The following is a 16,647-nucleotide window of genomic DNA, read 5'->3' as shown; positions in this document are numbered from 1 at the left end:
AAGGCAAATAAAAAGAATTTAAGTTTTACACAAATATTTATTTGAAAGTTTTACAAATTTCATACAGTTTTGTTTCATAATGTTTGTAAACATTGATGAATTGATGACACACTAAATTTAAAATTAAATAAATATTACAGTTTTGTACAAATTATTGAAATTTATTTCTTCCTTTTACTTTTGGTTTCTGTCTTAGGCGCTGCCTTTCTCTTTGTTGCTTTTTTGTCACCACCATATTTAGCTGCTAAATCATCAATGAAGGAATCCATTTGTTGGGCTCTGGATTGTTGTTTTTGTTTTATCATTAGCTCTAAGCTATTATTCTCTGTAAGTAAACAAAATACAAGTTAGAAATTTTCAAATAAGTTAACTGTAAAAATTGTTTATTGTTCCAAATAAAAAAACTTGAAAATAGTTATTGACTAAAAAAAGTCTCACACAAATTTTTTTTTTTTCTTACCTGATCCTAATCCTAATTCATTTTTCAGTTCTTCAGCTTCCTTAGCTTCACGATTCTCTTTGGCCCAACGACGCTTCCTCTTCCTGGCTGGTTCATTTGTGAATATTTTATATGGTGGTATTTCACCATTTTCGATCATTCCCTAAAATGTTGAACAAAATTTATACATATTCAAAAAATCATTGGTATAAAAGGTTAGTAACCACCAAAATTTAAAACTTACACTTAAAATTCCCCTTATCCTTGATTCCTGGTCTGACCGAGCAAACTGTACTTGATCACAGATATAGTCCATATCTCCTTTACCAGATAAATAAGCAACTTTGAGATCATTCTTTTCCTGTTCAGATCCTAAAAGTGGCATACCATTAATAACATTAGAATTTTCATAATTGCAAATAGACTAAGGGAGGAGACCTTACCAACATATTCCTTCTCATAGGCCTTGATATCCTCATCAGTTATTTTCTTGAATAACATCCTCCAGTAAATAGTCCAGTCTCTGTCCACAATAACATTGTAGTCATCATCATCAACACTTTTTGTCTCATCATATAGGGCCCTTTTGTTTGGATCACTGAGAATAGTGTGAATGCTGCCAAGTACTTTGAATTTTTCTGTAGCTTCAAGTTTTTCATTTTCATCTACACGATCTGGGTGCACTTTTAAGGATAGCTTGTGGTAAGCTTTTTTAACTAAAATAGAAAATGTTCAAGTAAGTATACAATAAAAATATTAGGACCAGTTTTTGGCTTGTTCTAATTTCGCCAGATTAACTACCACCATCCTATTTAAATCAAAGTGCCTCAGTAACAAGCATTGTTATTGTAAGCAGTTGGAGGTAGAATAGCCCGTTTTTTTTGTGGTTGAGTATTCCGGGTGAAGCTCGCTTCAGCCTGGTAATCACTTTCCATCAGAGATGCTGTCTATAAGCGTCTTTGTTGTGGGTATAAAACCAAAAGAGAATAGGTACTAAAACCTCCCTTACCTTCCTTGTCGGTAGCCTTTTCTGTTATTCCCAGGACTTCGTAAAGATTACTAGTTTTAAAATACTTATCACATAATTCAATGAGGCCCATTTTAGTAATGATTTATTGTTATTATTTATACAAAATTATTTAGATTTCCAAGCCAGTTTTACGCGCCAAAGCTCTCGGCCGTTTGACAGGACAGAAAACTGGCTGACAATGACAAAGATTGACATTGACATTAGTTTTTTTTATAAAAATTTTACAGCTTCGGATCCATGAAGCTAAATGTTCGTATCCCGTCCATAGAGCCATTATAGACATTTTTTTTTTCGTAGAAGTTTTACGGTAGGGTTATTCCATACACTAGAGAAACTATGGAGTAAAACTGTCTGCATAACTAAGTAATAGAGGGCGCTGCATTACTGTTATTGTTTTTGTAGGTATTTGAGTTTTGTGTTCTTCTGTGGGTCTAGTCAAAATGCCATCGCAAACCAATAGGAAGTTTTCACTAATGTCAGTCGCCGCGTCACCAGTAATTCGATTCGATCGGAAAATGGCAGCCAAAATGCACATTGAACCACCAACGACGCGGCGACATAAAAGTTCATTCAATATCGAATAAAAGTTAAAAAATGTTTATGACTTTGCGATTGTTTTTACTTTTTTTAGCTTTTTTTTTTAAAATAGTTTCTTCCTTCTTTCTGCTCTCTGTTTACGTCTATGCTTCGCTGTCAAATTAGCTGTCAAAACGACATCGCGATATGCGGGTCTAGTCAAAACGCACTTTAAAATCGCAAACCCATCGCAAACCAGTCGCAAACAAATAAACAAATCGCAAAAGAGGTCGATAACAAAAAAGGCTTAGTCAAACGGCAAAAAATCGAATCGCAAAGCCCTACCTATCGATAATCGAAAGACTGGATTGAAATTTACCATACAAAGGCTTAGCCAACATGCATTTAAGACTCAATCAAAATCGAATCGAATCGCAACACCCGCCATTTTCATTGCGATTACTAAAACCCCGGTGATAAGCTTCGATTCGATCGAAAACCAATAGGGTGAGTTGCACCACCTAACTTTGACCGTAACTATGACGTTAACCGGAGTTTTTTGTATGGAGTTTGACAGATTTTAGACGTTTGTCAAAGTTAAACTAAGATGGTGCAACCCACCCTAAGGCTGTTTTGACAAATCCGTATCGCGATGTCGTTTTGACAGTTAGTTTGACGGCGAAGCATAGACGTAAACAGAGAGCAGAAAGAAGGAAGAAACAAATTAAAAAAAAATAGCTAAAAAAAGTAAAAACAATCGCAAAGTCATAGACATTTTTTAACTTTTTTTCGATTTTGAATGAACTTTTATATCGCTGCGTCGTTGGTGGTTCAATGTGAATTTTGGCTGCCATTTTCCGATCGAATCGAATTACTGGTGACGCGGCGACTGACATTAGTGAAAACTTCCTATTGGTTTGCGATGGCATTTTGACTAGACCCAATGGATTTGTCAAAACAGCCTTAGGGTGGGTTGCACCATCTTAGTTTAACTTTGACAAACGTCTAAAATCTGTCAAACTCCATACAAAAAACACCGGTTAACGTCATAGTTACGGTCAAAGTTAGGTGGTGCAACTCACCCTATTGGTTTTCGATCGAACCGAAGCTTATCACCGGGGTTTTGGTAATCGCAATGAAAATGGCGGGTGTTTCGATTCGATTCGATTTTGACTGAGTCTTAAATGCATGTTGGCTAAGCCTTTGTATGAGAAATTTCAATCCGGTCTTTCGATTATCGATAGGTAGGGCTTTGCGATTCGATTTTTTGCCGTTTGACTAAGCCTTTTTTGTTATCGACCTCTTTTGCGATTTGTTTATTTGTTTGCGACTGGTTTGCGATGGGTTTGCGATTTTAAAGTGCGTTTTGACTAGACCCACTGGTTTCTTTAAGTTGTCCATAGGAAGTCTCAGTAAAGCACCACAACTTTACTGCGACTCAAAGGATGGGAAGGGGTATCATCTATCATCCTTCATTTTATCATTACTTGATCTCATTTTGTAACTCGTATCACCTATAAACTTGAAAATGGCACAAATCAAGTCGACCTCGCGAAGGAATGAGGGCTATCGTTTTAGCGCTCACCAGTTAGCGCCACTGTAGAGTAAGGTCCTGTCACTTGCTAGTAGCGAAGACAGTGGCGCCAACTTGTGAGCGCTAAAGTGGTAGGAGGACTATCGCATTTGCACTCATCAAGATGCCGCCACTGTAGAGTAAGGTCCTGTCAATCGCCAGGGGTGCCAACTGTTAAGTATAAAAACGATAGCCCTCATTGCCAACATCGTCAAAAAAGAAGAAAAAGAAGAAGAGTTTTGTTTTTAATTTAATTTACATTAACTATGAATAAGTTCATACCTATTACCTACCTACGCTACGTTATGTTTCAATTAATAGAATTAACTTAATTAGTTTTTTTTTCTCTGGTCGTACAATCATGGGAAATAGGCATAGAAGGAGGGAAGCGATATTCCTTTTACCTTCTACCCTTTCTTCTATACAGGGTGGAATTTTGAAATGCCACCTGGAGGGAAAGCACTCTTAATATTGTAGATAGAAAATTTTCCTCTAAGAAAACATTCCTTTATTTTTGAAAAGAAATAGAACTGCATTGAAAGATTTCCAAAAATTTGCTTACAACATCCGGGAATCGAACCAACTAAAATCTGTTAAAAATTGCACCCTGTATTTTTATTGCATCGATCGTTAGCAGTTCTTTTTCTTTTCAAAAATGAAGGAATGTTTTTTTTGAGTAAAATTTTCTATTTACAGTATCTCAGACAGTAGTGCCAATGTCTAAACCACAAGTGTGTGATAAGACCTTACTCGCCAGAAGCGCCAACTGGTGAGCAAGTTGGCCTATGCCTTGGAGGCACAAGAGTAAAGAAACTAAAGTTGGCCTCTGATAAACTTTCGTAACCGGCGTAAATTATTATAACTCGATATACAGTCAACTTTAATACTAATAGTATTAAAGAGGCGATAGAGCGGAACCAAGGCTCCAAAGTGTTTGCAAGAGACAATTCTATTGGGCAAAGCCAGCTGACGAAGCTGAAGACGGCGGACGGTAGTGTAACGTCAACAAAAGCCGAGGTTCTGGGTGAGATCGAAAGGTTTTATGGACAGTTATATACCTCGGTCACCAAACCTGTTGATAGCTCAGCCACAGATCCAAGAGCTAAGCTAACCCGACACTATACCGAAGATATCCCGGATATCAGCCTATACGAGATTAGGATGGCTCTCAAACAACTTAAGAACAACAAGGCACCGGGTGATGACGGAATAACCTCGGAGCTTCTGAACGCGGGTGGTACACCGATACTGAAGGTCCTCCAGAGGCTCTTTAACTCCGTTTTACTCGAGGGAATAACGCCAGAGGCATGGAACAGAAGCGTGGTGGTGCTTTTCTTCAAGAAAGGAGATAACACCTTACTGAAGAATTACAGACCCATCTCCCTTCTGAGCCATGTTTACAAGCTGTTTTCGAGAGTCATCACGAATCGTCTCGCACGTAGGTTCGATGACTTCCAGCCTCCCGAACAAGCCGGTTTCCGGAAAGGTTATAGTACCATAGACCACATCCATACGCTGCGACAAGTTATACAGAAGACTGAGGAGTATAACTTGCCACTATGCTTGGCGTTCGTGGACTATGAGAAGGCCTTTGATTCGATTGAGACGTGGGCAGTGCTGCAGTCTCTCCAGCGGTGCCGTATCGACTATCGGTACATCGAGGTTCTAAAGTGCTTGTACAAAAACGCCACCATGTCGGTCCGAGTACAGGAGCAAAGCACGAGGGCGATTTCTCTACAGCGAGGCGTAAGACAGGGAGATGTTATATCTCCGAAACTCTTCACCGCGGCATTGGAAGACGCTTTCAAACTCCTGGAATGGAAAGGATACGGCATAAACGTTAACGGCGAGTACATCACTCACCTTCGGTTTGCCGACGATATCGTGGTCATGGCAGAATCGCTGGAGGACCTCGGCACCATGCTCGAAGACCTTAATCGAGTTTCCCAACAGGTAGGCCTTCGGATGAACATGGACAAAACGAAGCTTATGTCGAACGTCCATGTTGCGCCCTACCCGGTGTCGGTTGGGAGCTCGATTCTTGAGATTGTTGACAAGTATATCTACCTCGGACAAACGATCCAGCTAGGTAGGTCCAATTTCGAGAAGGAGGTCAATCGTCGAATCCAACTCGGCTGGGCAGCGTTCGGGAAACTACGCAACATCTTTTCGTCCAAAATACCCCAGTGCCTGAAGACGAAAGTCTACAACCAATGTGTGTTACCTGTGATGACTTATGGCTCGGAAACGTGGCCCCTCACTATAGGCCTTATACAGAAGCTCAAAGTTGCACAGCGTGCTATGGAGAGGGTTATGCTCGGTGTTTCTTTACGAGATCGAATCAGAAATGAGGAGATCCGTAAACGAACTAAAGTCGCTGACATAGCCCGACGGATCAGCAAGCTGAAGTGGCAGTGGGCAGGGCACATAGTACGCAGAACTGACGGCCGATGGGGCAGCAAGGTTCTGGAATGGAGGCCACGTACCGGAAAACGCAGCGTGGGACGTCCACCCACAAGGTGTACCGACGACCTGATAAAGGTAGCGGGAAGGCGCTGGATGCAGGCCGCTACCAACCGTGCGATGTGGAAGACATTGGGGGAGGCCTATGTTCAGCAGTGGACGTCCTGTGGCTGAAATGATGATGATGATACAGTCATGATAGGTTGAAGTTAATTATACCTAATACTGAGAATCTGAATACAAATAATTGAGACGTAGATTTATATTGTATTAATGTATTAATTCAACATTATTTAGGGGCTGCTAAATAGAAAAATAATAAACTAGCTTTTGCCCGCGGCTTCACCCGCGTGAAATTTAGTTTGTCACATATCGTTATAATTTATAGCCTATATGTTATTCTGGGTTATAAACAATAATACTGTAAAGTCTCATTAAAATCCGTTCAGTAGTTTTTGCGTGAAAGAGTAACAAACATCCAGACATCCATACATCTAGACATCCATACATCCAGACATCCAAACTTTCGCATTTATAATATTAGTATTGTATTAATGTATTAATTCAACATTATTTAGGGGCTGCTAAATAGAAAAATAATAAACTAGCTTTTGCCCGCGGCTTCACCCGCGTGAAATTTAGTTTGTCACATATCGTTATAATTTATAGCCTATATGTTATTCTGGGTTATAAAAATAATACTGTAAAGTCTCATTAAAATCCGTTCAGTAGTTTTTGCGTGAAAGAGTAACAAACATCCAGACATCCAGACATCCATACATCTAGACATCCATACATCCAGACATCCAAACTTTCGCATTTATAATATTAGTATTGTATTAATGTATTAATTCAACATTATTTAGGGGCTGCTAAATAGAAAAATAATAAACTAGCTTTTGCCCGCGGCTTCACCCGCGTGAAATTTAGTTTGTCACATATCGTTATAATTTATAGCCTATATGTTATTCTGGGTTATAAACAATAATACTGTAAAGTCTCATTAAAATCTGTTCAGTAGTTTTTGCGTGAAAGAGTAACAAACATCCAGACATCCAAACTTTCGCATTTATAATATTAGTAGGATAGTAGGAAGTAGGATACGATGGGCCATAATAATGGACCTTCATGCTAAAAAAATAAACATGTGTTTGTCTCTTTGTAATTTGACGTAAAATATTTTGAGAGACGCCATTTTTTAATTTGAATTTTGGGACAATTTTATTTTAGTTGCAAGGCAATATGGATTCATTGAGAGCTTCAGGTGATAATAATAAAACTTCCCCAAGATGCGTTCCAGAGAAAGATATAGCGCATGAAAAAGAAAATGTTCTTATGCCTGAAGCTGATGATTCCGAAGTGAAAGCGAACGAAGAGAAACCGAAGGATATAACTCCGCAAATCATCGAAGAAAACGAGTTGAAGTTGAAAGACAGAATTGCTCAATGTCGTAATATTATTGAGTCTCTAAAAATGGAACTGAGTAAAGAGAAATCTAAATTAGAAAAAGAGGCGAAAATGCCACAACTGCCTTCAGTGTCCGGCTCGGTGCCGGTGTATCATGACCTGAAGTGCGACGTGGATATTATGGGAGATATCAACTCTACGAGTATGTACAGCGCATGTGTTGATAGCAAACTGAATTGCGATGAAAGTCTTATTGAATATGAAAAGCAGTTGCAAAAATATCAAAACACGCTGAATATGGCTCAAATAGAAAAGAAAAACGCAATAAGAAAGCAAATGTTGGCGAAAGCCTACAAGCTGAAGTTATTAGAAGTCGAAAACCAATGTAACATTGAATTGCTACGAGTAAAGCAGAGTCTTCAATGTCTAGAGCCACTGCAAATGATAGCTAATAATTGGAAGAACTCGCCGAACGATTCTGCCTATGACTTGAATAATTACGAGCTGATCCCAAGATACCCGGAGTTAAACGCTCATTCGGGAAGTGATATCAATTCTTACAGAGACGATTGCGACAAGCCTTCGCCTGACAAATCAGGGATTTGCTGTAAAGAGGATTCGTCATCTTCGGAATGTTGATTAAATTTTGATACCTATCACGCGAAAAGTTTATTGGAAATTAAAATGAAAAATTTATTGGGACATTGTGTTTCTTTACAGATAGAGCTTTTCCACATTCACCGCCCCCTTTTTTCACTGATTTGAAATCGTAATCTGATTAAGTAACTGTAGGAGGGTAGGCACACCTTTTTACCGTTCAGTTATCCTACTGCTGTACCCTCTGTTACAACTAGGAGTTTCTATAGTAGCAAACCAGTAAATGTAGAGACCTTTCATAACTCTATCTTCTTAGATGTAGAGACCTTCATAACTTTATCTTCCTAAGTTGCTTAAAAGCTAAAGGAGGTACTACATCAGAAACATAATAATAATGCATCACTAATGAAGAAGAAATCCGTAGAGTTACTAGATTGGCCGGCTACTTACCTACCAAGTTCTTTTCAAAAGTTTAATAGGTTTTGCCCTTCCGATTCAGTCCCTTAAAGCTAAACCAAGTCAAATAAAATTTGCAATAAAATTAATTAGCCAAAAAACAGTGTGAAAATTTGTTTTAATAAATCAAAAGGCGACGCGAGGACCTCCACAGTGGACCACACACATCGAGGCACGCGCTTTGAATGCTTGAGACTTTTTATTTTCGCCGCCGGAGCACCGATCGCGTTCACTCGGCAATCGTCGGCACCCGGTCGGTAGGCCCGCGCTGACATCACACACGTCTGCCAGCGCCAGCGCAGCGCCCATCGCGGTCATTTAGGAACTTGAACTTTATTTTAATAAGATTCCAATTTGTCAATTAGAGGGCAGTGCATGAACCAAACAGGTTTGACTTCTTTACACCTTGTTCATGAGTTTAGCTTTTAAAAAGTACTTGAAAGCTATGCGTTAGTATTCTAGCTATAGGCAAGCACACACGCGAGTTGTTTTTATTAGTGATTAGTTTTCGTTACATAAATGGAAAAGTAGGTTACGGAAAAAAAACTGAAAACTAAAAAGCTTCGGTTGAAAGTTTGTGGTAGGTTCCACGATGTTGGAACTTATAAGTTTTGTAATTTGCAAGCTAAAAGTTCCGCGGTTACGCTTTGAGTATGCAAAAATGTCAGACACAATAGAGATAAGTCGTTCTTATGAAGTTTGTCTAGTTTTTCGAAGATACTCACATATCTACATTATATTAAGTAAGGTAGTTATCCCTTAATTACTAGTTCTTATAGCACTTTGTGGTTATGTTAAAATCTTATAATTTTCTAAAATTAGGCTGATAGTTATGTGAAGTACTTATACCTAACTTAACCTCGTAAGCCCGGATGTGCCGCAGAAGGAACTGAAACTTTGTAGTCAGTAACGCCGAGACATTTTCGGAGGTGATTTCGAAGTATCGCCGGATGTGCCTTCAGAGGAACTAAAACTTTAGCGATAAAGAAGAACGGTCACGCCCCATACAAAAAAAACCCAGACCCGACAGAAACGAGACATACCTCAGTTTTTTTGTCATGTTTTAATTAGTTAAATTATATATTTTTTATATTTGAAATCTATGTATAACACCAAAATATTACCCTTTGTTTTTGTTTAGGTGTTATACAAAAACTAATACAAAATGCTTATTTATCACCAAAATTGGTAAATGTATGTATCTAAATGTGTATTACAGCTGCTATGGAATGTATCTAGGTGACCTGGAGATACAACCGGATTATACAGGGTGGTTATACATATGGAACGATAAGTGATCTCACTCGATTATTTCTAAACTATACAAGATATCGAAAAACTAGTAACTGATTCTGAAAGTGCTTCACGAGCTCTTTCAAATGGTACCATTAATAGGGTACAGATTATGGAAGCTGGTAACATTGAATATTTGGATTTTGTAACTTATTATTTTTTCCACCCTGTATAATCCGGCTGTATCTCCAGGTCACCTAGATACATTCCATAGCAGCTGTAATAGACATTTAGGTACATACATTTACCAATTTTGGTGATAAATAGGCATTTTGTATTAGTTTTTGTATAACGCCTAAACAAAAACAAAGGGTAATATTTTGGTGTTATACATAGATTTCGAATATAAAAAATATATAATTTAACTAATTAAGACATGACAAAAAAACTGAGGTATGTCTCGTTTCTGTCGGGCCTGGGTCACAGATGACCGTTCTTCTTTAAGTTCGAAAATTCGCGCCTATCGAAAAAAAAGAGTGATAGTCTATGGCTTAAAGTATTCAAAATCAGGTATCCGAACTTATTTATATAAAAAAAAACAAAATGTCACTGTCAAATTATCATTTTTCTGTGACAAGGTGGTTCGTCCGAGAAGACATGATGTACGATTAATTTTTTTTCTTCACGTAAACGTAGTTTAATTGCAAAACTGACCAGTATAATTCAAGTTAAAATACTGCTAAACAAGCAAAAAAATTATTTTTCCCAATTTGAAGTAGTTTTGTAAAATTTTTTTTCGTTTGAAAATAAAAGTTCTTTGCAAGGAACATTCGGTCTTGATGGTGAAAGTTTTTTTTTTGTATATTTTTTCTATTGAGATGGGATTGAGTATTGGACATTTAAAATTATGATATGATTGAGAAAATTTACCATAAGAACGTTCTGATTTTTAGTTTAGTAAATATTATAATTAACATGAATATTCACTTTACTTCTTGTACATTTTAACCTATCATTAGTGTGTGTTATAAAACCGATAGTACTTTTAAAAGTACTAATTATGAAACATTAAATAAAATTGAAACCGTTGTTCCTTTTCAGTTACATTTATTAATATCGTTATTGTATCTTTATGTAGTATTAATTTATTAAGAAGGTTACATTTATGTTTTACTTTAAAGTATAAAATACAATTTATTTACTTTTCCTTTTTAAAGTCTGTAATACCGAATGTTCTTTTAAGAGAAAACATTTTTTTATTATTTTTCACCTAAAATAAGCTCTATGCACTATTATATAGGGCCCCTGAAAATATGAATGCAAAAGAAAATCTCTAACATAGAAATTTTTTTACTCGAAGTGCTCGGCGTTTACTACTTCAAATTATTCGTTCTTCTGAAAGCACATTCGGCGATACTTAGAAGTCGACACAATTTACTCTTCGGTCTTACGAGGTTAATGACTTCAGTTTCAGAAATCACCAACATTTTGCGCTACAGACAAATTGTCATGCTCGAGCTTTGGTTTTAAATGAATATAGCCTAGGCGACTTCCAAATTCGATTGAAGCACACTAAATTAAATACTTCAAACAAATGTAGGTACGTATGTACATACACCCTACCCGTGTTTGTTTGCGGAAAGATCTCTTCATCCATGGCGTGGGGCGACACGCATCCGCGTGTGAACTCGAGAGCTTTATGGAAGAGTAAACAGTTTAAAACACTAGAGGCGGGCGTATTGGTCCAGCACTTGCATCCATTAGCCTGTGCCGACACCTCGGACAAAAATGTTGCCAGGTACAAGCCGTCTTTTCCTGTATTTTTTACTTCAAAAATGTATTGGAAGTTTTGCCTAGATGCAGCTCCTCCCTGCAGGTTTATACAAAAAAGAAGCGCACAACATTTTTATGAGCTTTTAGTGTCTTTGATATTGACTCACAAAATTTGGTGATATTGAAATTTTTATAGGGTTCCAAACACGCATTAAGTATTAAAGGTCATCATGATTCACTCGGTTCACTGATCATCGTTGTTTAGAAAAAAAGGTGTCGCAGATTTTTCCTCTATCTACGAGTTTCGTGTGCCACTCCGGGTCGAATGCTACTCTTTACAGATTAAAAGTGGTTTAAAAATTTGTTCAAGACTCCAGATTTCCAGAAAATATGCTTGGTGCATCTGGCAACTCTACCTCGGTCGGCCTTTGTCGAAAATTATGTTTGCTTGGCTGCCGGCCGGAGGTGCGACGCGACACCAACACTTGGTACAGTTTATTTTACCGGAGAGCCTGGTAATCGGCTTGTCTACGCGGACGACAGACTGACCACGTAGCTCCCGGCTGGATAATCTACCCCTATTCAACAAAAGGCTTGAGTATTTTTTAAAATAAAAAGTTAAGGAAAAATTACGCGGTTTTAGTGAAAATTATTTTTCCAGGATAACATTAGATACCTACCTAAGTTGGTACCTACTTTTGTATAATAGCTAAAAATACATAACATGAATTTGCGGATTGTATAGTAATGACTGTTCGACCTAATTATGACTGTATAGTGAGTGATAAATTAATGTATGACGCCCGTAATTATTTTGTGAGTAGGTGTCACATGTCACCATTAAGAGCCATTTTACATTTTCGTGCGAAATTCTAAGATTTTGGAAGCATGAATTACTATCTTAAGCAACACCCAGAGATTATTTAATAACTGCGAAAGATAGGTCAATCCTTGGTGTTGACCATTAATGAAACGGATTTGCTAAAATTATTTTGCTTAATTCACAGTGCCCCATCTCCCACAACCATTTTACGGAAAAATTGCCGCAGACTCATTTTCAAAGTCCTGTATCTATTATTTATGCTCATATAATAAGCTTAAAAATATATAGTAATCATCGGACATATATTCTTGTAGTCCATTAATGAAATAGATTCTTAAATTTCATTACCATTATTGAGTAAAATCTAAAAATAATTTGGCAAATTTGAAGATTAACGTCACATTTTGATCGTGGTTTTTGGTTTAAAAACACAGCAATAACAGCAATAAAAGTATCCCAAAATAAAGAATATTCATTGTAGAATTGATTTCTACAGTTATTGTTTAAATATTAGTAACCACTTTGTCAAAATATTGATGTGAATATCAGTATAAATTACAATGCGCAAGCCGACATCGATTAGTATGGCGCGAGCGCCCGTCAAGGCAGGACCTGTGTCATTTTTCCCGCCGTGACGTTTACGTGCGTTCGTGTCGTAAAGCGGTGATTTGTACGGCGACCAAATACATTTGATACTATGCCGAGAGGCTGTTTCGAGTCGGCCGGCCGAGCAGAAATTGAAATGATGAATTTTAATTTCTTTGACGGATCTGGGTGTAACTATGTATAATATGTAGGTACCATGTATTTAATTTAATAAATAAATTATAAAAAAGTATATCCATTATGCTAGCACCCTTAACACAAGCATATTGGTTGCCTACTTTTGGACTAGATGGCGCTGTGAAATTGTTCAAAGATTTGTTTATTTATTTATCCGCTTTGAGTTTTGTTTCGTGAAGAAAAAAAAGAAGCGTTTTGTTTCGAGAGGGAAGCTTTGTTGTTAAATCTATAGTAATAAAAGAGGAAAGATTTGATTGTTTGTTTGTTTGTTTGGAGGCAATAGCTCCGAAAAAAAAATCTTTCACTATTTAGAATCCTAATTTTTTTTCTATGTAGGCTATAAAATATTTTCAAAAACTATATTATAGTACAAAATCTTTGATAAAATTCGACGTTTAATAAATAAATTAGATAACATATTAATACTTTTTTTTTCAGTACGATTTTAGTACTTGTTTTTCAGAAATTCTACGATTTAACTAAACTTCTAGTGTTTATATTTTATGCATAATTTATTAACTTCTAAAATATACATATATCCTATTGATAGATGACGTGCTTCGTATTTTATTAAAATTATTACCTGACTATGTTAAAAAGGTGTGGAATGTTATATAACTTATATTATAACTTGGTTCCATAGAAATATAGAGAGATGCTAAGTAATGCGCTGAGTTCGAAACTCAGTGTCGTATTAGAAATTCACACACACAAAGAAATCAAATTATGTGCTCATTATCCACTGCGGTATCAGTATTCAACGTTCGAATATTCTTTAGTACTATGCAAGCAATATAAACTGTTTATATAATGACGTCGCTACTGTCATCATTGCTTTCACAAGCAATATGTTCCAATTTGTCCCTTGTCACATTTCCCTTTAGTTTCTGTGATCTGTGCTTGTTTCTAAGTTGATATCAATGAAATATTCCTTAGTACTTTTGATTTAATTTTTTTTTTGACACGTGTTTGAAAAATCAAGGTCAGATTACAATAAAATAACAAGTGAAAACGTAACATTGCATTGCAACTCGCAATTTCGCAATATTGATGAGGAGATCCCATTGGAAAGTCTGTATTCATTCCTAGGATTCCCCTAACACCATCAAATTCAAGAGAATTCAAGAGAGTGCAGTTTCCCATCTCATGCTTAGGGACCACGGTTTAAAATAGTGTTGTTGCATAGAGCCTGCAACGGGCAACCGCGTGCGCAGCTGCTCATACTAATTTTCGATAAAAAGCAAGTGTTGGCGCCCTCACGAGTTTTAGCGGAGTTCCATATGGTAGCGGGAGTAGACTTAATGGAAATCTATGCTTCTCCGACGACCAGTTGTATGTGGAATACTCCAGAGTATGCGCACACAATAGCCTGGTGATTTTAGCACCTGAAGGAAAAACAAAAAAACATTGTTTACAAAGAAATCTGCGGCAGGTGTAGTGTTGTAGTGTGTTTTAGAAAGATCTCATAATTTTGTAAGTATTCAAATATTTAAACATAATAATTTGTAGATGTTATATCAAAAAATATAATCATTTATTTTAACAAAATTAATTTTCTTAGAATATTTTAATTCTATTAGAACCATTTTCCACTTCATCGCAGAAGAAGTCGCGGGCAAAAAGCTAGTATGAAATATGTAGTATTGCCCGCGGCTTCACCCGCTTGAAATTTAGTTTGTCACAGATCGTCATAAATTATAGCCTAACATTATTATTCTGGTCGACGCCAGGGATGGATGAGCGTCGCTGTCGCTGGCGACAGGGTCTTCTGGTTCAGGGTTCATGGCGTAGGTCTCAGGCAAAATGAAATCCACTCGTAGAAATTAATAAATTCAGTGTATTCACGAAAATAATTACACACAGCACTAGAGTCGTATCGGAACTGAGTGAACCAAAGGTCTTGCGATAGGAACTTCCGACCCGAGTGATAGTTGAACACAGACTGCCTAGTACTGCTGTACTGTACTGTAAAGTTTCATCAAAATCTGTTCAGTAGTTTTTGCGTGAAAGTGTAACAAACATCCAGACATCCACACAAACTTTCGTATTTATAATATTAGTAAGAAGTAAGATAGTAAGATGAATTATTTTAGTTATTTGTTTACTTATAATAATATTTATTTATTTATTTCTTAGCTCTGTCTGATAATGGATCTGGAGGAGATGCAATGGCCACCTCCGTAACAAAACAATAGAACCCTATGGAGTTTGGGCTTGTGTGATTCGCCTTGACGAATATTTCGTATCCAGGGCCCGATGATGGAGCTGTAAAGGGGCAGATTTTTTTTTCACTATGTGACTGTCTTTATTTTGTACTTAATATATATTTTACATATTATACCTATTCGTGTTTCATTATGAATCGAAATATAAAAGACTTATTAAACTCTATTAAAAATTTAAATTAATTTATCAAGTTTGAATACCTAATTCTACCTTAAAATTAATAACTTAAATCAAGTCTTAATACGGTCACGGCTCAAGATTTTTTTGTCCATTTCAGCGTTCTTTTTACTCTTTTGACGTTGCGTTGACAGCTTTTACCTAAATTCGCGCGGAATATTTTTGTGAAATGGCTCTTAATAGGTAACTTTTATTTCACATATTTAACTAGCTAACTAACTTTTTGTGAACAACTAGGTAATAGTTTAAAACCGAATTTTCTTATAAAAAAGGTACTTAATGTTGTTATTTTTCACGCAATTCCTTTTTTTTTTTTCAGTTCAAAGGTTTAACTGTCGAGAATACCAATGGTAGGTATGTTCATTGTCTTTTGTCCAACATTTCTCGTGTAATAAAGTTTAAAATTTAACAGTTTGAAAAAGGGAAATAATAAACTCATTATCTTGCCATAAAAATGTTGGTCATCGAGGTTTGAAATTCACAACGGATATTTGCATTCGTACATTCCAGGACGTAGTAATCCCTTCTGACATCCTTTTGAGAGTTATGAATGAGTCGGTAAAGCCACGAATTATACAACAATAGTGGTTTATTGGGTTAGTTTATTGTGTGTAAGCGGCATTATGTTGCTGGTCAGCGGTCGCCTCCACGAGGGCTGGCGCCAGGAGGTGTAATAAACTACACTAATAATTGCAGGATACAATGTCTGGTGCTGAAGGTGTGACGCAATCTACCACTACCTGTTTTTGAAAGGGCATGTAGTAACTGAATTTCAAGCACAATGAAAATGACTCTACGTTTTCACAGCATTGTAGAAAATTATTTATTTATTACACGTGGTAACTTGTAACTCGGAATAAGATAGATGCAACGTAACTTTATGAATTTAAAAAATACTATGAGAAATTATAAACTTTTGTAACCTACTACTTAAAAAATTGTTGTTACTAGGTAGGTACTCTTCTTGTTTGCTCTATCTACTCCCGTAAAGTGCCCGTTTTCATTTAACCATTATTCTGTACCTAATAGGCACTTAAATTTGTAATAAACAGTAAATTATATCCTTATCACTATCTAATTTAAAAATGTTACAATATTGCCACATTTCTATGCTGGTTGATAAGCAGGTGAGAGGCAAAAACCGTGCGTGA

The 16,647-nt window shown here is 36.6% G+C and overlaps 1 protein-coding gene across 1 annotated transcript; it reads right to left on the bottom strand.

The window, feature by feature from the left end:
* Positions 1-54: 54 nt before the first annotated feature.
* LOC135073927 (dnaJ homolog subfamily C member 9) lies at positions 55-1,632 on the bottom strand. Its single transcript, XM_063968180.1, has 5 exons — positions 1,449-1,632; positions 883-1,155; positions 684-811; positions 461-602; positions 55-325 (listed from the first exon to the last, which is right to left on the bottom strand). Exons 1-5 carry the CDS (start codon positions 1,537-1,539, stop codon positions 162-164), a joined length of 798 nt encoding a protein of 265 aa, XP_063824250.1. The 5' UTR covers positions 1,540-1,632; the 3' UTR covers positions 55-161.
* Positions 1,633-16,647: the final 15,015 nt, after the last annotated feature.

This window comes from Ostrinia nubilalis, chromosome 8, assembly GCF_963855985.1.
Source record: "Ostrinia nubilalis chromosome 8, ilOstNubi1.1, whole genome shotgun sequence".
NCBI lineage: Eukaryota > Metazoa > Arthropoda > Insecta > Lepidoptera > Crambidae > Ostrinia > Ostrinia nubilalis.
This window is presented reverse-complemented; position numbering and strand designations above follow the sequence as displayed.

Coding starts and splice junctions, on each gene's coding strand:
- LOC135073927 (XM_063968180.1), bottom strand. CDS start 1,539: ATGGGCCTCATTGAATTATGTGATAAGTATTTTAAAACTAGTAATCTT. Junction 603..683: donor GGATAAGGGGAATTTTAAGT/GTAAGTTTTAAA, acceptor TCAACATTTTAG/GGAATGATCGAAAATGGTGA. Junction 326..460: donor TGAATTAGGATTAGGATCAG/GTAAGAAAAAAA, acceptor GTTTACTTACAG/AGAATAATAGCTTAGAGCTA.